At 44.1% G+C, this 24,180-nt stretch overlaps 1 protein-coding gene across 15 annotated transcripts in view; it reads left to right on the top strand.

Annotated features, from left to right (window-relative positions):
- LOC1275558 (PRL-1 phosphatase) overlaps positions 1 to 23,570 on the top strand; it is a 36,252-nt gene extending 12,682 nt beyond the window's left edge. For 5 of the 15 annotated variants that reach the window (XM_061655467.1, XM_061655470.1, XM_061655468.1 and 2 more), the window contains exons 3-8: positions 17,779 to 18,992; positions 19,115 to 19,641; positions 21,401 to 22,861; positions 22,957 to 23,123; positions 23,212 to 23,355; positions 23,439 to 23,570. In XM_061655467.1, the coding sequence (XP_061511451.1) occupies positions 22,739 to 22,861; positions 22,957 to 23,123; positions 23,212 to 23,355; positions 23,439 to 23,550 (546 nt within the window). In that variant the 5' untranslated portion in view covers positions 17,779 to 18,992; positions 19,115 to 19,641; positions 21,401 to 22,738 and the 3' untranslated portion in view covers positions 23,551 to 23,570. Of the gene's footprint in view, positions 1 to 9,354; positions 10,548 to 11,319; positions 11,670 to 13,758; positions 15,487 to 17,778; positions 18,993 to 19,114; positions 19,642 to 21,400; positions 22,862 to 22,956; positions 23,124 to 23,211; positions 23,356 to 23,438 lie in introns of those variants that run through there. The other 10 variants (XM_061655482.1, XM_061655475.1, XM_061655476.1 and 7 more) reach the window with 7 other exon arrangements.
- The last annotated feature ends 610 nt before the right edge of the window (positions 23,571 to 24,180 follow it).

The raw sequence follows: 24,180 nt of genomic DNA, 5'->3' as shown, positions 1-24,180 counted from the left end.
ATCTTGAATGTATCAATAACAAACTACATGGTTTTTTAGTCAAGATGGTGGCGTTGCCTTCTTCTGACGGCATGTAACTTAATTACTACCTTATCTTCATTGGAATTTTATAAAATATCAAACTAACCTATTCAAGACTAGAAGGCCGGAGTGCTTTCGAAATAGGATAAAACCTCCGGAAGTCGAAGATCATGACGCAGAAGTTCCTGAAAAGGTATCAACTTTGTCAGATAAAATAAGGAACACAATTTAGTCTCCAAATACAAAGAATTGGAAAATTTGTAACCAATTCCTAGAGTTTCTCACGTTAAAGTTCTTCCTGACAATGCGGATTTAAATTCAATCATCAATAAAATTGAATATATTGAATCAAGTATATCATTCAATAACGAAAAATCCTCCTCTCAACTCATCCTTTTTTGTAGCTTCCCACAATCACTCCAAAAATTGTTCCAAAGAGTACTTGTGAGATCGGTTCTATGTTATAAAAGCAACTGTGACAAAAGTAGAGCTTTTGATTGCAAAGTAAATCATATTGGACTAATCAAATTGAGCTTTTCCCAATCATAAATATTATATTAAGCAATTACTGTATTGCAATAGCAGTTCTGATCGTACAATCATCTCATCTTTTAACATTCAAATAATGATCCACCGCTTTTACTGTCTCCAATTGTGTCCTTGTGTGTACGCGCTTCCCGATTAGGCGATGAAGAAACAAAGATTAACGGCGAAAGTCATTTCCTATTTTCCTCCCTGATGTGTAATCATGTCACGCCACGCCACTCTGACTTGACGTTCATAATAATGATTGTTTTCCTTTTGCCCTTTTTCTCGTTTTAGGTAAGTGTATCTTCTTGGATGGCGAAATATGCCGAACTTGCGGTGTGTTTATGTGTGTGTCAACCCGTTCCACCATCTCTTGCCCCGGCTTCCATCATCCTCCATCTAGGGGCCACCACTAATGGGAATCCATCACGCACCCACCCACGATCGATGGTGATAATGTATGTTGCGTGTGCAAATGTGGGGAAGTGGGGAGGCAACGAAGGACCATCTCATCATCCATCTTCCCGCGGTGGCTTCTCGGTCGTCAGTACACCACAAACACCATTAAAATAGGTCATTCTATCAATGCCCACTTTGACGCGGGCTTCGGGTTGCTGCCGCGTTCGTCCTTCGTGGAACCGAACTGATCGGGAAAGGTCAAATGCGCTCCTTAACGTCGTGTAGCCTTTCCCTCTTCGTGCCTGCGCCACTAGGGCTGTGTGTAACTGCCGAGGGGGGATGGTTGCTCGTTGCCGCGCTCGTCAGCGCACTGATAAAAATATCCTACGCGAAAAAAAAAAAACAAAACAACTGAAAAAAATCAATAATCGGCAGCAGCAGCAGCAACATTGAAAAGGACGCATAATGACTGTAAGAGTGTATTTGTGTGTGTGTTTGCATCACAACTCGGGGAATGAAAAACTGGAGCCATTCGCCGGCCTGTTTTTCCTCCGGGCCAACCTTTGGCATGACAATAATTTCGCGTGCCATTTGATATTTCGTTGTTACATCATGCACCATGTTGGGGCGAGAAGGCGAGAAGAACAGTACCAATAATTGTACGTTACAACATTCCTTCTTGAATGTTTTTTTCCTGGAATTTTTTGAGCCCTAACTTCTTTACAGGGTTTTCCATAGGTTCTCATAGCTGTAGGACACTTTATTGACTCTTTCTTACATTAAACGAGCTTAATGTAATGGGAATTGGACTCTATAGTACTCTTGTTGGACAAATCCAATAGAAATTGCCAATCAGACTTCTTTCCCATAAGAAAGAGTCCATCAAGTGTCTCAAAACTATAAAGACCCCTGGAACACCCTGTATTACAGTCCCATTGAGCGGTTAGAATGATGGATCGATCGTTTCATTTATTGGAAGATTGTTTTAATTACCAACACTCCCCCCGGGAAAAGAAAGGCTCTTTTTCCGTTGCATGACCAGCGAAGGAGGACCTCAGCTAGATCACTTCAAACCAGATAGCCATTTATTCTTCATTATTATGGACGGCTGTTTTTCGTTCGAAGTAATTGACAGATAACAGAAAGCAGATCTCTATCCTCTCTAGGTACGGACCTTTCCCGTCACGTTTTTACCTCCATTTCGAATGCAAACTCCACACCATTCCGGTAGCTTCCGAGCGACTTGACCTTTGGACGACACTGGACTTTCGTCTCGTGTAATGGGCGTAACGTGACAATTGCGCCCTCATGAAAGCTTCAGTGCTGATGATCGTTTCCATTGAGCGTTAGCCTGTTTGTGAGGGGACAAGAAAAACACCTTCTCGCACGCGGACAGGAAATGGAGCCGCTGGCACGTGGCGCCAGTTACTCAGTACCTTTGGATGGTGACAGTTTGCTGCTGCTGCTGCTGCTGCTGTGTGCTTTGCTAGGTGCACATGGAGAAAACGGTGCTGAAAAACATAAAACATGTGCAAAAACATGTGGTGTTTGTGGGATAGAATACAAAGTTTGTGATAATGGAAGTTTATACTTTGTAGGAGACTCTATTCTCAGCAATAAAAATGCATCGTGCATTGCTTGAGTAGTTTATATAAAGCAGGTCGTCCTCATCTTGACCTTAAGCTCGTATTTTAATGTTCTATTGTTTGTTAGGAGAAAACTTCTTGCTTTTCAACAAAACAGTCTAAAAATAGTTCGCTCCGTGCGGCAATTATGCGACGCAGAATCACGCAAACCTAATTTTCCGTTTTCCCGTATCCCGTGCCATTTCCTGGTTCTTCAAGCTGCCCTTTATCCACACCGCTGTCCTTGGCGGTACGGTGCTGCGCGTCCTGTTACGGTGGTGTATGTGTGTGTGGCCTTGGACGAGAAAACTCGATTCGCAACTCGCAAAGCGAACGATAAATTTAGACAATCGCGTCCTGTTTTACTTTGTGTGTGTGTGTGGTGCGTTAAACAGCAGCAACAAAGTCGGTGGCAATTATCTTCACGGCAAAAGCGAGCCGGTTTTGAGATAGAGATGAATGAATTTTTAGATTTTTCATACACCGACACAAAGACTTCCGTCAGCAAAACTAGGCCAACAGAGCCGATACACCATTTTCCCGTGCAAATGAGAGATAAACAGTAAGGAATCGAAATGAAGTCTATTTTGCAAACGCCAAAGCCTGCCGTGGACCGTTGCGCAAAACCATCTTCCCCAAGCGCAAAGTGTCGGCAAATTACCGTCCCAGTGGGAGACTGGGAGGACGTTGTTGTCTATTACGTTTTCTATTTATTTGCCGACCTTTTGTTACCTACTGTCGGGCTTACCGCTCGGTCGTTTCTATCTGGGAAAATATTGACAAGCGGTCCGTTCCCCAGGCCAGGGGTTGTGTAATGTATTTTCTTTGCCATCCGCGAGTGCAAATTGGTGTCGCGACCGGAAATGGGACGCGAAATGTATGTGTTCTGTTCTCTAAACTCGTATGCAAACAAAAACAACTTCCCACTTCTCCACTGGTTCCGCTTCGCATTCGGTTGTAATTATAAGTGCGAGACGCTTCTCCTCATCATCCCCTGCATCCATCGGGTATCGTTTGTGCTGTGGGAAATGGAGGGAAAAGTTTGCCTTTTTGATGCATGTGAAACAATTATTCTTTGCGGTGTAAATTTAAATATTGATGCTTTCGCCGAAGATGAATATTGTTTTGCGTTTCAGCGTCGCCTTTTTTCTTTCTCACCCCCCAAGCCATAAAACCTGTCAATCATAGAAGGTTCGATGCCACATGTCATGCAAAAAAAAAAAAGAAAATCCCGCCTAAAGAGGATCGAAATTGGGACTAATGAAGATCGATCGGTTTTGTGTGGGGCGGTTTTTTTTTTAATTTTTTTCGAAACGCCAAACAGTTTTTCAACTCTCGCGCTCAAACACGAATGCTTAAATTATCGCCCCAGTATGTGTGTGTTTGTTTCGTCTATTTCGTCTTATGATTGACGATCTATATATACGGGCAGCACACGCCAATATCTGCACCGGTCCGATGCACCCCGACCTCCAGGTGGTAATGGCGCGCGCGCGCGCGGAGCTGCTAATCTTGGCCGCGCGTGTGTGTCCCGTGGCTCCGCAAGCTCCACGGCCGTCCCTTTATAAGACCCGCGCCTGCGGTGTGTTTGTGTGTGACCACAAGGGTAAGAAGCCTCATCCCGTTGCACGAGCCGCACGAGCCCCTGCTCCCACGAAGAAGGAAGGATTGGTGATTTATTTTAAGGGCGGGTCGAGCAGTTAAGTACTGCCAGGGAGCGAAAGGTTAAACCCCGTGTCGTTGTGTGTTCTATTTTTTCACCCTTTCCGGTCGTATCGATTGACAGTGAGCATGGACGCGGGGTGGTGGTAGTGTTGATGTGAAAATGACGCTCTCAATGTCAATTGCACCTTTGCAAAAAGCGCGGCACGATGGCGCAGTTAGGTTTTAATTCGTGTCTGCACTACCGACCAAAGGGCTGCTAATTGCTTTCGCTGATGAATCATTGATACTGAGATGATGGATGCTTCGGTGTTGATTAGGTGTTAGAGAGCTTGGGAGGGAGAGAATAGTCCCGATCATGTGCTGGGAAGAATATTTGGTTATATTTTAGAATGTCACAAAAATGGAAAATGGGTTTTAGGGGTGGAATCAGTGGCTGATTTTCCTATTAGCTAACTGAGCAGCAGCGGTTAGCCTTGACCTCAAGGAGGCTCTAAGCTAAACCTCTCTTTATAAGTAATTGATTTTTTTTATTAGTGCAATATGAACGGAAATCTATCTCAAAGTAGTACATTCTTCCAAGTAAGTGAGTGGAATGTGTTGATAACGATTATACCAATCAAAAGTTGTTACGAACTTTGAACTTGAATCCTGACTAGAATTGTCATGTTGTTACAGTGTCCTTTTGGTGATTTCCTTTTGGCATGTTAAATGAATAATTTACGATAAAATCTGTTTCTGGATTTTCGAATGTCAATCCTCTGCCAAATCACAAACAAGTCATAAAAGTATTACTGTTTGACTAATTGATAGTGTCCTTTAATCATGTTCTTATAGTTATTGGTCGCTTACTTGACTCTTTCTTATTAGAATTGAACTTCATATGGTGGAAATTGGACTCTAAGGCACTCTTCTTGGACAAGCTCCTTTGAAATTCCTATCGGATTTGTCCAATAGGAAAGCTATAAAGTCCAATTCCTATTACATTAAGCTCATTTTACGTCATTTTAATGTCAATAATGTGTCCCACAGCTTCTGGCGAGAACTTCTGGAAAACGCTATAAAAATAATAGTACTATTAATAACATTATGGCATCTTTGTGTTCAGCTTCAGTTCTATTTGCTGTTCTATTAAAGAGGAACAGCCAACGTAACATCCTTTTTATCTCCTTCCCTTCGTGTTGCGACACATTAGAGCACGGCCTAACCGCAATCGATCACTTAACGGTGCCGGAACGTGGAAGAGTAACGAGGCAAACCACATGACGGAGCTGATTCTCTAATGTTTCCGTTTATTCCACGCGCGTGTGTGCGTGTATGTATGCATATCCGGTTTTTGTGTAATAATCACGTTTATTCTCCTGACGTTTGGCTTTTTTGTTCACCTTTTTTTTGTGCGATCGCCAAACGAGAACCACACACTGGAAAGATGCTCGTGTCCGCGACCTTTTCCATTGCACCGGCAAGGGCATGGACATGGGTTTTGTGGTGTAGAAAGACAAGTAGAAAGGGGCAAAATGGGGCGAAGCAGGTTGCGAAGTAAGGGTAGCACGTTGCTTTTGCACGCCGTTGCGATTATTACGTCTCTCGCCTTGGGCGAGCTGGGCTAGGGGGTGGGTGGTGGTTTGTGTCATGTGTCGGCAGTTTTGCAGCGTCAAAGTCAAGTGTGTATCGACTGCGGGCGAACCGGGATTCGAGTGAGTTATTGCTTTTACAACGCGACCAGGTAGCTTAGATTAGATGACACATGCGCCCGTCAGGCGTTCTAAGAGATAGAGTGGATTGGGTTGGACAATAGATGAAGGCTTAACGATATTAACTTGTTAGTGATATTGAACATCATACCTTCCATGTGCTGTTTATGTTATTAAACGTATCGCAGTCGTCTTTGCAACTTATTCATATGCAAGTTTGAAGTGTTCAAAAGTAGCTTAGTTATAAAATACTGCGACGGAGAACACATAAATACAAACAGTTTGCAGGTTCAAAGCCCTTCATAACGGGTCGCTTGTCTGTTTTGTTTTATAGTAAGAGACAACGTGCCCTCAGTCAGTGTCTCGTTGCAAATGTTTTGACTGGCATGTCTGCGGGTCGGGTTTCAGGGTTGTAACCCGATCGCTACTAGTGGTTATGATCCACGTTTGCCTTATTTTCCTACTCTATACTCAATCCCAAATGAAACTAGCTGGCATGCGCCAGCTAAACAGTGTTCAGTTTAGTTGTAAAATCATTTACCATGCCCAACACAACCCACTGCAATGAGAAAATGTACATTCGGTTGCAGAAAATGTGGTTTGTTTACACTATTATTTTGTTACCCTCAGATTCTGAGAGAAAACGTTTCCTCTCCTGTTCGTGGTTAATTTTAAACCAATTTCGTACCCATTTCAAGGCCGGTCCGGTTGTTGCGCCCCCGGGGGTTTGTGTCTCACAAGCGAAAATATTGCAAGCTTTTAGAATACAACAGAGAAAAAAAAAACACATGCAATTTGAACATTTCTTAGCGCCAACAGCGCAGCGCCAGAAAAAGAAGCGCAACAATCTGTACGGTTGGTACGACGGAGGGTTTATTTGTTTACTAACATAAAAAGCATGTGCCATCTCTCCCCTTCCCCGAGGAGCGGAGATCATGTGATCGAGGCGGTAGTGTTTTTTTATTGCTGCCTGTGCTGACTTGCGGCACAAATGTAGGGTAGGTTTATGATCGAATGGGTTTTCCTAGCGGAAACATGCAAGATTGTAGTTTTGCGTGCTTTGTTGTGTGACAAACTGCACGTCCGTTTGTATAAAGATAAGTAAAGGAGAAGTAGATAGACAGTTTGTCACATGAAGTAACATTTTTATTGGGTTAGGTTCTGCATTATATCATTTGATGAAATGGAATTCCATTAGGACCTTTACTGTGCCTCCAAAAATAGACAAATGTTGCTCGCTTTGAATTGCATCATTTCTGATGTGTGATGTCGCATCTAGAACAGACTGACCGACACATCCTCAAATCAATCAGCGGTTGACGTTCTGAATACATCACAGCGCAGTACTGCGGTTGGCAAATGGCTAGAATCGTGGTGACAAGCGCAACAACCTGTCAACCGTGCATTAGAGGATTGCATTAGTAGTGTTGCTCTGGAAAGTTGAAATGATCTTCAGAAAGCATGTAGTTTCATGCTTCAATTAACATTTTTTTCATCTTTTGGAGTGGAATAACCCACTTTGATTTTGTTCCTAAGTACGGTTTTGCTCATCTAAATTCCAAATGACCCATTAATTCACCCTGTAAATAAATCCTGTACATCACGCAAAAGCAGCAACGCATTCTGTCTTGTAAGATCTTTTGGCAAAGCTTCAACAGTTGCTCAGAAGTGCAAACAAAACAAAACCAAAACCATCTGACTTACAACAACCCGAGGTCCAGAGCGCCAAAGAATGCTGGCTGCTGCGAAGCACCATCGTACAAAACACACAACACGAATCACCGTTGAGTAGTATTCGTCGCGTCATTAGCGGCATTCGGTTTGTGTTGTTTGGGTGTTTTGGCCTGGGTGCGACTTTTGCCATCATGATGATTGACGAGTGGGGGAAATTGAAGCTGCTGAGATCGAGAAGACGAACCAAAGGCGTCGCTAGGCACACCACCATATGGCAGTCGTTTCGGGAATTGTCGTTGGAGATAGACGCCAGATCTGCTCCCCCCTCCACGCTCTCTGACATGTGATCTTCACTTTACGACTTCGTGTAAGGGCGGAAGTTTCTCGAACTCCTCTATGTCGTACGTTCGATCGTTCGAACGGCATCAACCGTTGGGCAGATGTTTTGTTTGATAAAGCAAACGCGTACTGTGGCGTACTTTAAGATGCGCTGGGACAACTTCCAGTTCTTTTTTTTCATGTTTCAATGCACATCCACTATCTGCAATGCTATGCAAAGGAAAAATTCTTTCGTTGGAGTTCGTTGGTTCAGAGAAAAAAGTATCTTCTTGTCGCTGTTTGCTGATAAGATTGGTACAGTGGTGCTATGGCCACTTCATACATTCCAGTACTATCTGTTGACTGGATGTGATTGTGGTACGTTGCACGGACGAATAGCGTGGAAGTGATCGGAGTGGAAAGGTACATCCGGATTCTTTACTGTATTGAACGGAGGTGGAGCGTGACCGGGTAATTTATATTGCATGTTAGCTGATTGTGGTTGTATAGCTTTTGCAAAGCGATCGTAACCAAAACAAAAATTCTGGAAAATCTTCAAGGTGTTTAGAGGGATTACTTTTATTTGAGTGTCAGAATTGGCTACCTCAGGAATATATTAGTATCATTCTTGTATCGGAACATCTTGAGATCAGAACGTAAAGATATATACATTTTTGGAAATTTAGGTTCTAAGATACACAGTCTCGTATTCTTGAAACTTATATTCTTATGATATTCGTATCTAAATAAGATATCAAGATCTTCATTCTGTCAGATCCAAGTAACAAAGTTAGGCATACGACCTACTTCAGATTCACCGTCTTGCCACTGGGCAATCAACACGCACGTCCGCACGCTTTGCAAGCACCAGCGCGACTAACCGTATTCGATCGAACCTTAGTTCCGTTCTATTGCACACGACGTACTCTACGGTAGACGAGCCGACCGTCGGTTACGCACGCAAACATTGAACTCACTACTACTGAACAGCTGCCACGCTCGCATACACAGAACCACAGTCCCTTTCCGCGTTCTACTACACACTCGCGATCACAACCGGATCTATCGTCGTACTACGCCCAGAACTGGCTGTAGTTGTTTGGGTTTCCCATCCGCCGTAGTGCACACGGATGGCGCTGCGAATAATGTTCGCTTAATTTTAACCCGGAAAGTAACGTGCAACACGGGTGAGTGTGTATGTGTGAGAGGTTTCTACTGCCACAGCGCTCGCATAGTAGTTGGTGCGCGGACTGTGTGAACTGTGAGTGCATGTGTGTGTGTGTGGTCATAGTCACAACCATCAAGCATGAAATCTCCCACGCGCGCCACTCGAACGACCACGAACAGGTTCTAACACACAAGCACACCAACGAGGGAGGGGGAAGGGGGGTTCGTCAGTTGCGCTTTAGCCGCAAGATCAGCGTTTGATAGTAGGCAGGCAGGGCACACAGCGCGCAGTGTCTAAGCACACGTCCCGGGCTTGCCCGCGTAGTACTTGTTCACAGCTGAGATCGTACGGCAGGAAATTGGATCGCTGATAAGCATCTTGTTACCAGTGGCACCAAACAGTGATTGTGCCTTGGCGAATCTAACGGATCTTGTGATTTCTCTTTTCCGTATAGAACGATCCTCTCATACACGTTGGGAGGACTGGTTTTTCGTGAACTCATACGACATTTTAGTAGGCTTCTGACGTTGACGTCTAAAGTCAGCCTGACAGTGAGCGAATAGGGAATTCCCAAACCTCTTTCCGTCGAAATTCTAAACTTGTGTTGTGATATTTTTATTGTTGGCAAGTTATTTGCCTCCTGACACATCATAGTACTTCCCCTGTTTTTGAATAGTGTTGATTAAAATGAAGAATAAACGATTCAATGTGTTTGTATGGGGATTAAACTGAAGTGAAGTGATTATTGTTGTGTGTTGCTGGCGTGTGGCCGACCGGTGCAAACTAAGTGGTTTTGTCGACCTTCTTCCTACCCATCATTTCCATAATTTCTCATCGTGCGTCATCTGCAAGATATAGGCAGAATAAAAAGTGAACCATACTGAGAAGAATAGCTCACCCGTGGGAGATAAACATTTGACAACAAAAGTGACGGACCAGAAGAAGAAAAAAAACACAATCTCAATAGAGTGTGGGAACAAGGGGAAAAAGCATACGGAGGTTCCTCTTCCTTTACATGATTGACAGTAAGGGGCACTGTCCCGACGACATCTTGACCATCGTCAGCATCCGATCGTACTACTGTTTGCACCCGGCAGCAGTGGTGCAGAGCGTTGTTGTGGTTGTCCTGCTTTCCGCGCACCACCGCGAACAGGACGCAACCATTCGTCGCCGAACCGTCAGTGCACAGGAAGCGTTCTTCAAGGAGAGCGTTACATGAGCGTCCATACGCAGTGTTTGGTGAACTGATACTGTGATCTGAATGATACGGTGAACCTAAGCAGAGATTCTGAGTGTACAGTTGAAAGTGCGCCGAAAGCAATTATTGTACCCCAATTCTGTGTCCAATCGTCAAAAAACAAGTCGTGAAGGAGTTCAAGGATATTCATATACAAGGCGGAGGGCCCTCATTGCCGATGACCGACCGATCATTGCCCGTACATACGCCAGTCCTTTAGTGTAAGTGTCCAGTGTGATCTCACTGTAATCAGAATTACATTTATCTTGTATCATACAACCTGCGCAATGCGAACATTTACCCAGTTACTCACCTAAAGCCCTCTTTCAATAACGAAGACGACGGCACAAGCAGGCGAACAGCGATGATTCACGTTGCCCTCGGGTTGTTTCAATATTTTTGTGGTGTGTTATCTACCTTCATTCACCTTGCGGGGGTGACGTTTGTCATATTGCGGTTGATTTAAGCCTCCGTCCTGGTTATCTTACCCCTGGGTTCTCGCTCTCACGTATGCGAGGTGGTCTTTTAGTTTGCCAGCTTTGCTCTGCCGTCACCAGGGCCAGAATGGTCGCATCTATACTAGACATGCAGGTGATTGTTGATTGGCAAGTGGTTGTTTTTTTATCGCACCTTTTGGTGTGAATTCTATCGAGCTGTTGATGGTCTGCTTCTTCTGAGTTGCACTTGATAAGGGTTGCTAAAAAGGACGTTTTTTGTGTGTTTGCGAAGATTTGCGTCTTTGTTCGTGATGCGTTAGAAAACAAAACAAAACCAGTTAATCATCAGGTTTGATTTATAGCTGAACAGAGAATTATTCCAGCAATGCTGCGAATGCGAACGTAGAACGTCATTAAAACACACACACACACACACACAAAACATCCTTCATAAATCGATCACGCGAACAAGATCGCGTAGAACGATCGCGAAAACAAACAGAATGGGGGCCGGTTGGAGTGTTTTTCTTTTTTTTTTTTTTTTGCTACAGTTTTGGGGGCGAATGTTTTGCGGTTTGTTTTTGTTTTGTTCGTGGCTTTGTGCGATCTATTTTCGCACGTTCGCATCACGGGGCGCACCGCGGATGTTCTGATGACCACCACGACGCACAAGCGCGCAAAGGCAAAGTACGCGCGCCTACTAGTGCGCGAACGGTCCGGCGAGAAGATCGTCCGGGCGTATCACGTTGCAGTGTGGTACGCGCGAGCAAAACACACGCGAGAAAATGGGAGGCCCGTGGAGGCGGCGCAAAGACCCCCGGAGCATGGCGGCGTGGTGGTGGTGATCGACACCCATCGAGTGGCGGTGCCGGTGGCGACTTCAGTAGATCGTATCTCACGCTAAAGGTGACCTAGTAGTATATTAACCGGGCCGACCGTAGGCCACCCTCCGTATAAGTGTGTGAAGGAACATTTGTGTGGAGGTAGTATAGAACAAGCGAAAAAACAAATGTGAAAACAGATCCGCTTGTAACGAATTTGCAAATCGACTAGCGCCCGTGAAGGAGGATCGAGTTCTCTCGCGCGGGGTTCTTTCATGTATGTGTCTGTGTCTGTTTTCGTCTGTGCGCAAATGCTGTGTGTAGTACATTGACACTCTGAGCCCCGGGAGTAGTAGAGTAACCACTGGTGGTGTTCCTTGGGCGCGGAAGGCGATCCTTTCTCCCTCGGGAAACGATCGATGTAACACAGCTGAGGTCTATATATATGTTTCGCAAAACCATCGCACGAACCATTGGCGGCCGGTCGGAATTTTGCTTCACGCTCACGCGCGCGCGGGGGTGACACTGTGCAAGATGCGCAATAGTAATAATTGATGGGGTAATGGGGCAAGAATTGCTCTTACGTGCTGGGTTCATTTTGCTGCTGCTGCTGCTGGTTGCTGATGGATTATAAGCGACAGTTACGATCGCTTGTCTTTAATCAACGATTCAACAACGGCAACACACCGACAAGAATCTGATCCATTATGTCTTCTACGATTTTGCTGCTATCGTTTGAATAGGATTTGACGTTTTCGAAGGAAAGATGGAGCAATTTGTTCAAATCGGTTTAGGTTTTCAAAATTGAAAACATGATGACGAACCTTGTTCATAAGGTCCTACATTTGGGTTTGGGTTAGAATTAACAAACTTTATAACCTAATTAGAATTTATGGCTATGCACTGAAATCATGATATTATCGATAGCATAGTAATTTCTAGATCTTTAGTCAGCTGACCTAAAGTATTATTAGGATCTGAAATGTTCTTCAGATCTTCTGAAAACTCACGGCATAAGAAAACCAAAAGACTAAACAAAAGATAGTTATTCTACATTGGAGATTCCTGTGTTAATGCTCCTCCCTGAATTGTCTTCATGACACAATCACAATCCAATAAATTATCAGTTCTACATTACCACATGCAGCTAAAACTGACTGCAAGTTTGTTTTGAGTATAAAGACTTAAAATAAAAGGGACGACTCAGTTCTTGTTCTATTAGTCCTAATTTTGGATAATGTTCCTCCAAGTTTAAGTGGGATTGGAGTTGTTGTGAATGTTGTCAATTCTAATGTTGTGATTCTAATGTTGTGAATTGGAGACATTGATTTTATATTAATAGAAGTTTTGCTCTTTTATGTTAAAGTAAACTTACGCGACATCTTTACTATTCAACTAATACGTGAACATCTGTTCAAATATTATATTTGAGATGTTAGCATTCAAAGATCTTAAAGTTCCATATGAAAGGATTTGATAAGGATTAGAGCAATTGCATTCGCCACAAAGTGAAATATCATCGCTAGAACCAACATGCCATGTAATAATAGTATAAAATCATGCACTTCATTTCACCCCGCATGAGTGGGGGTGTAATCGCTAGCATTTCACAATCACCCTTTAATAGAGACAATTTACACTCTACCCCGATGCATCTAGCGCCCACCATTTGTGCGCACGAAATGTTACAGGGATCCTCCATCCGACCATCATGTGAGAAGCATCAACCTACTCCTCTCATACACGGACCACTAAAAGCTCTCCATCAAACAGTGTGGTGTGGCGCTGGTGAATCAACGGTGAATCCGCGCGTAATCGCTTTCACCGCTTTGCTTTATAGCGTCCATCACTCCGTTTTGTTGCGCAACGATTTGCTGTTTTTGCTTTCTTCCCACTTACATGACATTGTTGTCGTGTAGTGTGCAATGCGAAAGAAACAGACCAAACTAGAATGATGATGATGACGATGATGGTGGGCGGTTAGCTAATGACTAAGGGGATGCGCTGATGCAAATACAGTGAAGTCTATCTAATCTGTAGTCATTTCAAGCTGAATTAGTTGTGCAAAATGAGGCCTTTTTGAAGATCCTGTCATTTGTAACACAGTGTATGTATCTCTAAAGAATAATGTCTTCGCAAGACACCTTTCTCTAAGCTAGCATAAGTTGGAAGGTTATAAACATTCCAATATGTGCTCAAAGAAGGTCACATTCTCCGACGTTACAGCCCTTCCAGGTTCACCTTTAGAGAGACTTCACTGTACAGTATATCCTCCACTCTGCTCGATTATCCTGCCGCTTGTGATTCCAATAGGACGTGATTACAGCTGCATTCTCTCGCGAGTGACCTATATCCCCCTACGAGAGCTGCTGAAGTTGTAATTTTGCAACCCCAATGAAAAGAGAGCGGGAGAGCAATCATGTTGCAGCAATATTGCAACCGAGAGCTGGATTTTCACTAGAGCAAGGCAATTCGAGCTATTACTACGTAGGTTACGTAGATGCTGTGTGGGTTGTTTTGGTGCAAGTTTGTCCTATCCAGCGTGTGGCATCCAATTGGAAATCTCCCGTTCCTACGTCCAATGACGTCATGGTGCGATGGTAGAAAAACACACTGTTGCACACTTCACGGTTGAAAAGTGTGTGGAATGGGGTGATCAATGCCAGTGATTTATTGAATTTTAATTCGATTTGTAAGGTTTTATTGCGCGTTCCTAGAAGGGACAAAATTACTTCCAGTGGTATGCACTGCCACTGGAAAGCATCCTTTCAGTAGCAAGTAGAATGTAGGACCTAGCACCAGGATTGCTAGAGAATGTTGTCAGGAAAGTATTTCATTTGTTATCGGTTGTAGCACTGCTACAATATCAACAAAGTGTTGCAAATTGTTAAAATTCCAAAAAAAGGCAAACATTCCATCACTATCGTCTACTCTGAAACTCTCCATCACTCACTAGCTGACTGTGGCCTCGAAGCAGTAGGAGTTCTCCGCCCGTGTGGGTGCATTTGTAATTGACTTCCCGGGGGAGCTCTTGCCAGGATGCTTTCCTCACTTCGTCCCTGGCTCTCTTTCAGTGCCAGTGTGTCCCCAGACTGGTGTGTGTCCCATTGATGGTGGTGTGAGCGTCGAGTGGCAAACGGTACAATACGCCATCAATGGCGTGTTTTGTGAGGCGTTTGTATTGCGTATTGTATATGCACAACTGTTCCACGATTTGCGTCACTAGCAGGGAGGACAATCGTGTGCTTGACTCTACCTCCTGTGTAGTACCGCCAAACCATCCTCCGCCGGAATAGTTCAAGTAGAGTGCTTTTATACACACAACATAACATGAGTTCCGCTTGTTGTGCTCGGTGGCGGAAATTCTACTTTTTCGCTTTCGATTTAAAATCAACGGCCACACACACACGTCACAACTACTTCCTTTCCGGTTGTCTCCTCTGCTTGGGTCTGTAGTACTGATTGTCGTATTACTTGTTAGTCATCAATCGGTGGTTGTGTGGAGAGTATGTTTTGTTACTCAAACACGAACCATACACACACACACACTGATCGATCATGCGTCAAATGGGTGAGTTCTGGAAGCATCGTCGTGGTAGAATGATTAGAAGCAACGCGCGAAACGAACCTACTACTCCTCCTCCTTCTTGAACCTGACACATCCCACACCCGCATATAGATTTGTTTTGTTGTTCGCATCGGAATTGCACCAACACCAAGTTTGTTCGATAATTAAAACCGAGAGCGATTGTGGGGACAATTATGGAAGCAGCAAAGTGTGTGCTGTTGTGTGCTGGTGGCGGGTATTTTGTTTATTCCCGTTCCCGCCACTTGCAGCTTCAATCAGACCCATATTAATAGATTGTGCATAACATTATCGGCTCTGGGGGGAGTGGTAAGGGGTAAGTTGCGATTAAAATTAATTGTACACAATCAAATTCTACCGCGCTCGCTCGCTTGTGTTTGTCTGTGTGTTGGAATGTCTAGTATAGAACCTCCAAAGCCAAACCTTTTTGGAAGAAATCGCCTTCTTCGTTGTCTGGCTTTAACATGCAGTATGTTCAAGTGGCGTGATTCGACCAAAGCTTTTTTTAACGCAATTTTCTAGAGTGTGCCTGCACGACGAGGCGACGCTGGGACACGGGGTTTTGCGCAATCGCTAGTGTGCAATTCCTGGGGCGTGTTGGGGACTTGGCGTTGGCGACGGCTGGAGAGATAAGATAGAATCGTGTTTGAAAAATGGACGTAAACTGAAGCACTTTCGGTGGGGTTGGCATTCAACCCCAGATTGTATTTATGGGCTGGACGTATTTGTGGTTGCGTTTGTAAGTGGCTATGTAATTATTGGAGAAATTCCTTTCCATTCTGTAATTATTTGGAAAATGATACCTGTATGTAGAACCTCAATTAAACTGGTTTCGAAAAAGATTATTTGAAATCCTGAATAGAACATACAACTGTGACAAGTTGTTAACTGCAGAGTTATCGATATATCTATCTGTTGAATTTCCTGCTTACCCGAGCTCTCAATACGTATTTAAACTTGAATATCAATCTTCTATGGATTTTGGTTGGCCTAGTCAGTGGCAGGATATCCTAAATATAAGAGATAGAGTGAATTTTGGATAAATAGAGTTTTCCTGCTCAAAACTTACAGGGTTTTCCAGGGGTTCTCATAGCTGTGGGACACTTCTTTGACTCTTTCCTACTGAAAGTGAACCTCATACGTTGAAAATTGGACTCTATGGCACCCTTTTGGACAGGCTCCTTGGAAATTCCTATTCGATTTGTCCAACAAGTGTGCTATAGAGCCCAATTCCCATTTCATTAAGTTCATTTCACGTTAGAAAGAGTTCATTAAGTGTCCCACTGCTATGAGAACTCGTGGAAAACCCTGTATTACAATGAATCAATGTTAAAGTGATGGAAATAACTACAGACGAACAACATCGATCGTAGGTTACTCATACAACTCGTTTACTTTAAGATTGGCTACAATAACTTCAGGATGCAAAGACTGGAAAGGCAATAAATGATCAAACTAATCGGTTTATGAAGACTCCTTTAACTATTTTTACAACCTATCGATCTATGGTCATCCAGGGATGCTCTAGCCACCTCTCAAAAGTTTAAGCTTCCAAGTCCAATCCAATGTTTTACGTTGATATCACTGACAGGTATTCCTCAGGTGTTTGCTTGTGTAGTGTCGAAATGGCTAGAAAAACCCCTGTATGCCTTGTTAGGTTCATTTTACGGCATCAACCGTACCCTTTTATCTTGGGAAATTTGACCTTGTAGGAGCCGGCAATATTATCAACAAGACTGCTGGTTCTTTTGTAAAAAATCTGTTTGACTACGTTTGGGTCTTAAAAAAAAACAAGTCGTTACACATTGCAGAGCTGGATCATGGTAAATCGGTAAATGGTTGGGTAGTTTGTGGCTTTCCGCTCCCTTTAGTTAGGATCGTTCGAGACTGTCGCCCATTTATGTCAGGGTCATCAAGGAGAGCACGTAACTCGTGCTCGTGCTTGCAGTTGCATCATCCCATTAAATTAGCTTCTGGGTCGTGAGTTATAGTTGCTTGGCGCCAGTTGGCAATTTGAGCAGTGGTCAGGAAAACAAGCTTAAAGCACATGTGTTATCGGGAATCTTTTGGGTCCAAGTTTGGAAGAGATATTCAGCCCTGAGAAAATTTCATTCATATCGATTGTACTCTTTTTCCTGAATGTAATTGTACCATGATGCAATACGTTGAAATGCTTTAAGATGTTGGTGAAATGCCCCAGAAGCTGCTGCTGCATGCTACAAAAGCTGTACGAAAACCATCCTCCCTGGGCAATTAAATTGTCCTTGGCACCATTTCTGGTACGAGCAGCAGGAAGTGCAGTGCACAGCAGTATTGGGCACATCGCTTTTGTTTTGATACCACTATTTTATCCCACGGCGGGACCGGGGGGGCAGTTTTGGTGAAATGCCAACAAATTGTTAAATTATGACATCGGCTCACAGAAACTCGGTCATGTCTATGTTTCGCTATCTTTGACGCAAGGCCATCTCGCTCAATTCGCACAAAAAAGTGCTTGATTTTCTGGCCCTTTTTTTAAATTTTACAACAAAATATATTTAAACGTGTAGTAGCCCTTCACTAATGTGTCGTTTGTATTTTCTTTTCCCCCATTTTCTCCCTTTGGCAGCTGGTGCGGCTAGTTCCAACCTCTATGGAGTTTCAGCTAGACAGCGCAGAATACTGCCAGGCACAACACAAATAAGCGAAAGGCGCGCTTTTTCCCTGCCACCACCACCATCATCATCACCATCACCACCGCCGCCGCCGCCGACGCCGCCCATCGCCGCCCTATACCTCCCGGGAAAGAAGGATAATCGAGCTGGAGAAAGTTGTAGCTGGACGAGAGAGCGAGTGTGTGCTGGACGAAAGAGTGTGATAGAGAGAGCGAGAGGGCGTGTGAGGAGGTAGAAAGCGAGCAAGGCGAGGAGATCCTCTCGTGAAAGCGCGAATGGTGGTTGCTGCGTAAGGAAGGAGGTCTCGCGCAAGATCTGAAACACACACACAGACACAAGCCACCCGGGTAGCGAAGCTTTTGAATGAGAAGCCCCGAGCTGGAGCGTACATTGGAGAAGAAAGTGCTGCACGTCGTAGCGAAGCATCGTCGCCAGCAGAAGGAAGAATTGCACACGAGCGGTGTTTATTCATTGCCGTAGCCGCCATCACCGTAAGCACCCTCCAAACAAGTGTGAGTGTGTGTCTGTGTGTGTTGGTTACACCCCTCTCCCACACGGACACGCGTTTCGAGGTCCTTGCTAGAGGAGAAAAGCAAAAATAGACACAAAATCGAAAAGGAAGCCACTGGAGCAAAAGCATCGTCATCATCATCACCACGATCATTATCGTCATTACCTCCATCATCAACGCGCAGTGTGCGGCAGGGAGAGTATTGCGTCAGTCAGTGGACGGAGTGAGATCGTCCAAACTCGTATATCCATCCCGCATCCATATCGCACCAATCCTCTATGTGAGGGATTAGCTTAGCGTTATTCGAGCATCATACGTTTTCACGACTTACGTTGCGCGTCGCTTTTCCCGATCGGAAAGTACTGTTCTGTTGGTTTGGAGAGAACCGAAAACGCATCCCTAACGTGTGCCATCCCTTCATCGCCTGGTGGAGAGTGCACTTGTCCGGATTCTGGATTCGCTTTATGATCGATGTGTATGTGAGTGTGTGTGTGTGTGCTTTAAATAATCCCATCGTTTGCTGTGCGTGTGTGTGGCTCTTTACAACGTTGTGTGCGAGGCGTTTCGTTGCAAGTTCTGCAAGAACAAACTACGCTGCTGCAAGTGAACAACCATCTTCGACAACTGCAAGCAAAACTCGGCGGCAGAAAACAACATGTAGGTGTGCTGGGAAGGGGAGTGGGATCGCTCAAAGGGCGCTCCCATGTGTGTGCTACTTCTCTAAGCATTCTTTTGAACCTGATCGTTAATTCGCTTCCCCTCTTATCTCTGTTTTCCAGATTGAGACTGATTGTAAAATAGATCTATTAAGAATAGTAAACAAACAAGCAAAAACCTTCAATCCATTATCATCCAGCCAGCCGGCGACAAAGTGCAGTGATTGAGCCAGGAGGGGGCGGTACGCGGTGTACTACCCTCGCAAAGACGTCGTGCGATCGTTCGTATACAGACGCACTCGCACAGGATAAGATAATATTCTTTGGAGGCAAAAGAACACAGCTAAAAACAATCCCCCAACAACACACAAGCGCCAACATCATCCTGACCAACGTGAACGTAAACGAAGTCCTTAGACACAACAACAAGCGACCCTTCTGCTCGTCTCGTGATCCCCCTTACATCGGACCCGTTTCTATCGAGGGAAAGGAGAGCGAAACAACACACTATTCCACCGAAATTTTGGCCGACGGTTTAGCCGACGTCGCGATATAGTCAACACGAAACAACTGATTAACCAGTAGCGTAGCAGCTTCTTGAGAGCAACCGTTTGAACTCCTGCAGTCTGCTGGGTTTCTGATGAATATAAGTAAGTTGCCAGTGTGTATTGGTTAGTTTTAGTATTGTGTGAATTTGATCAGATTTATGCATCTTTTGTAGGGATTCATTCATATGAATTTTCATGGATGAGTGATTCAAATCTCGAATCGAATCTCCAAAGATTCGTGAATCTCCAAAGATTTGTGAATCTCCAAAGATTCGTGAATCTCCAAAGATTCGTGAATCTTCAAAGATTTGTGAATCTCCAAAGATTCGTGAATCTTCAAAGATTCGTGAATCTCCAAAGAATCGTGAATCTTCAAAGATTCGTGAATCTCCAAAGAATCGTGAATCTGCAAAGACTCGTGAATCTCCAAAGATTCGGGGATCTCCAAAGATTCATGATTCTCTATCGATTCATGAATCTTCCAAGATCCTTGAATCTTTAGAGATGTATGATTTTAAAAATATTTACGATTTAACAAAATGTCCGCCGTTGGTTCGAACCTTGAAAGGATCGAGTCCCCATAGCAAAACAAACTATTCGGCTGTGTTTTAGATGCCAAGAAGTCGCGAAAGCCTCTGTAGGCTTGCATGACCACGTAGATAGTTACGCCAAGAAGAAGAATAATAAGATGCTCAAGCTCTATGATTTTTTGGAGATCTATCAATTCCTAGAGATTCGTAAATCTTTCGAGATATATGAATCTTATGAAAGTCATAATTCCTTCGAGATTTAATCAATCTTTGACATTCATGAATCTTTTGAGATTTGAGAATCTTTGACATTCATGAATCTTTCCAATGGGGATTCAGATTCATTGAATCATTTCAAAGATTCATTCATGTTCATGAGTCTGCATCAGATTTACCCAACACTAGATCTGATGAGACTTTTGAATGTTATAAGAGTAATGACACTTTCAATGAACACAAGGAGCAAAAAATACAATGAACGAGGCTCTATTTTTTTTTAAATTATGCTCATAAGCTTCTGAATTTAAATTTAATTAAATTGGATGGTTATTGGTGTAATATGTGTTTAATCGAATCATCTGCTGAAGTTGATAAAGCACAAGGTTCTTGATGTTTTAAATTGGTATCTTCACACCCTACGAGAGAAGCTTACAAAAGATCACCCGATAAATTGTATCACGCGGATTGTGACAGAACACACACACACCCCCGCTATCGCGCCCAGCTTATGGGAATAATGGAAACTAATTTCATTTAAAGCCATTATCGATTGCATTTCGCACAATGCAGCTGCAGAAACAATGTGCCGGCCGCTTTGAGCTCGTTTGCTTGTTGGCACCTGCTGTACGTGCAGCGTAGCGTATATCAAACACAGCTTTTTGTTTTGCTATTCCGCGTTGCTGTAAACTAATCTAGCATAAAGCCAACAAGTGCGTGTGTGTGTGTGTGCGGGTTTGGTATTGATCATTGTGAGCTGGTTCAAGTGGCTTCAAGTGCACAAGAATGGGAAGCAACATGCATGGATGATTCTGGTGCTGTTTGCCTCTGTGTGAATGTATAGGAAATGCAAAATGCGTCTGTGTTTTGCTCGAGTGCACTTGAGGCGCACTTTGTTGCTGTGTCCTTGAATGTTTTGTAGCTCGTTTTTTGTAAAAATGACACTTACAATGTGATCTCCTTTAGTTTATTAGCCTTATCTGATAAATGTAAAAATGTAGTTTAATCTTAATTCCAATGTTGATTAGTCAATTACGATGGATTGTGATCAAATTGCTAAACACAATGTAAAGCCATCGCTAACAATTTCCAATATTTTTCTTTCTCCATTTCAGATGTTTCGATTGAAAACTACTTTTAGATACGTGTTTCAAGCTTTACTGTGAGGCGGACAAATTTGTCACTTTTTTATAACCAACCTACTACTAACGCGTCGAAAGATTGCGCCCGCGCAAGCTGCTGCATCTGCTGCCTGCTAATTCCGTCACCGTGTTCGGCCACCGTCAGCCGATCAGCAGGTGTGTGTTTTCGGAAGAACGCTTGCGGCTGCAACACAACCCTGATCAGATAAAAGATAAGCACGTGTGTCTGTGTATTTAAAGCGTCGTGGAAGAAAATAAGATAATTCACCGGCACCAGGCGGCACCAGGCGGCACAGACTCCAGAGTGCTCGCATCAGCGTGGTGGTGGTTATCAGCGAAAACAGATTCTACCTGTGCTTGCTGCGTAAAAGTTACTGTGTTACTCCGTTCAACGCTGTTGTGACTTAATAACGGAGCATACATACCTAAGCCGAGCAAAGCAACGGTTGCTACGTTAAATTGTGCTTGCAATACTTCCAATACACCGCACAGCGCCCGAGTGATTCTGCTGACTGTGTGCACAGGAGCATACACAAATTACCGTAAAAAAGTAATATCCATCGTTTCGATTCTGGTTGCTGGTCAAGTGATAACCTCCTCCCGTCAGGCATCAGGCATCTCGGAGAAAGCACATCTACCCCAGCACTACAAGACCGGAAAGATAAGATAATACACACACGGGTGGTGCGTCTGGAATATACAACAAGCTCTCGTTCTGCGGCTAAAAGTTGCAAAACAGATCGGCAAAAGCAGCACACTGCATCTTTTGTGTCAACCATCCCCAAAATCAACCGTTAAAGCCAACCGGGCGCAAGAGATAAAGGAAGGAAAAAAGGCACGCGAAAAAGATTGTGATAAGAGAATTTTAAGTTTTTTTTTGTTTTAAGTGGACCGCATCATCCATCCCCCCGGTGTGCCGCGTCCCCATTGAAGCGGTGTGCGGGCAGAAGCTTTCTGGTTTCGGCCGTCTTTTTAAACGTATATTAGTTTGTACTTGTGATGAAAATTGTATCTATTCGGAAGCAGTAACATTGTATTGCGCGCGCACCACAGTCATTGAAGAAGAAGCATCGGAGAGAGGAGGTTGAGGTTGAGATAGCAACGCGCTGTGAAGGAGCGATTGTTGTGCGATTGTGTTGTAAGGCGTCGTTAGTTTTTTGTTTCCACCCCGTTTCCGTCTATAAGACCCCACCCTCAGAAAAACCGCACCAGTGAACAGACGCTCTCCCTGCGTAAGCTCGCGGCTCGTCTACCCCGTCGGTTGTAAAAAGCGGCTATTACCTTTCGTAGTCGTGTGCAGGAGAGCTTTTTATGACAACCGTCATCATGCGCCAGAAGGACATCAGACCCGCACCGGCGCGGATCGAGTTTAAGGGAATGAAATTCCTGATCACCGATCGGCCCTCGGATGCAACCATTCTATCGTACATTGCTGTAAGTATCAGTCCAGTCTCTCAGTCATTGACTGTGACCAGCAGAAAGAGCGACCTGGGCCGCAATTAATGAATCTCCTTTTACCCACCGCACAGGAGCTGAAGAAACATAACGTCTCGATTGTGGTGCGCGTGTGCGAGCCAAGCTACAAGATCGAGGAGCTGGCCAACCACGGTATCATCGTGCGCGATCTAGCGTTCGAGGATGGTACCTTCCCGCCGAACGAGATCGTGATGGAATGGTTCGAGATCCTGAAGCAAAAGTAAGTTTGATCGATTCGTACGGTGGCCGCGTAGCTCGCGACCCAGCTCAGGGTAGAGAAGCGCAATTTCCCCCCCAATAAATCGAAGCTTTCTGTACAGATTCCAGGAAGATCCGGAAGCGTGCGTGGCGGTCCATTGTGTGGCAGGGCTGGGCCGGGCACCGGTGCTAGTGGCACTGGCTTTGATCGAACTAGGACTTAAGTACGAGGCAGCTGTAGAATTGATTAGAGAGTAAGTAGTGACTACAACTTTATCCTCGCCTGTGTGAGCTGATCTTAATGTTTTTTTTTTCTTTCTCCTCTTTATCTTTGCAGTAAACGAAGAGGTGCTATTAATGCCAAACAACTATCTTACCTAGAAAAGTATAAGCCCAAGTCACGGTTAAAGCACAAAAACGGCCACAAGAACTCGTGCTGCGTGCAATAAAACTATCAAAATTCCCACCAGTTAAAGTGTTCATTTTAAGCAAGTGACAGCAAGAGAGAGCGAGAGAGAGATAAACATATAAACTTGATATGGCGTGAAGGTAGCGCGAAGTATCGAAACGCGAAAGAAGGGACAATTTCGTGGGGGAAAGAAGAGACACAGACAGACAGACAGACAGTATGAAACAGAGAAGAAACAAGGAACAAGGTTACTCAACAACACAAACACACATACATACACCTTAAACAGTGTGAGACACAAGGCTTTATGTTTTACAAATCCATGCCTCGAAGGGGTTGTTCGCTGCCTGTGTGAATTGTGGATTGAGGCGAAGCAAAAAAAAAAGGCTCATGCCGAGGTCGGTATCTAACGTTGGCGGGCCAGAACTGCCAGGGGTATTGGATGAAAAAAAAAAATACTGTGAGAAATGGGAAAGCAAATGTGGGAGAGCTTTATGCCGAATGGAACATCCTGTGCAAGCGGGTCGAGTAAGTAACATCGCAAGTTAAGTAACTGCAAAGCAATGGAAAGAAAACTTGGAAAGCTTCCTTATCACACAGCTCATACACAAGCTTCTATTAATTAACGTTAACTCTTCATGAGCTACTGAATTAAAAAAAACCGTAAACA

Source organism: Anopheles gambiae, chromosome 3 (assembly GCF_943734735.2).
Source record: "Anopheles gambiae chromosome 3, idAnoGambNW_F1_1, whole genome shotgun sequence".
NCBI classification, from domain to species: Eukaryota; Metazoa; Arthropoda; class Insecta; order Diptera; family Culicidae; genus Anopheles; species Anopheles gambiae.
The sequence above is the reverse complement of the archived record's forward strand: the minus strand, read 5'-3'. Positions and strand labels throughout refer to the sequence as shown.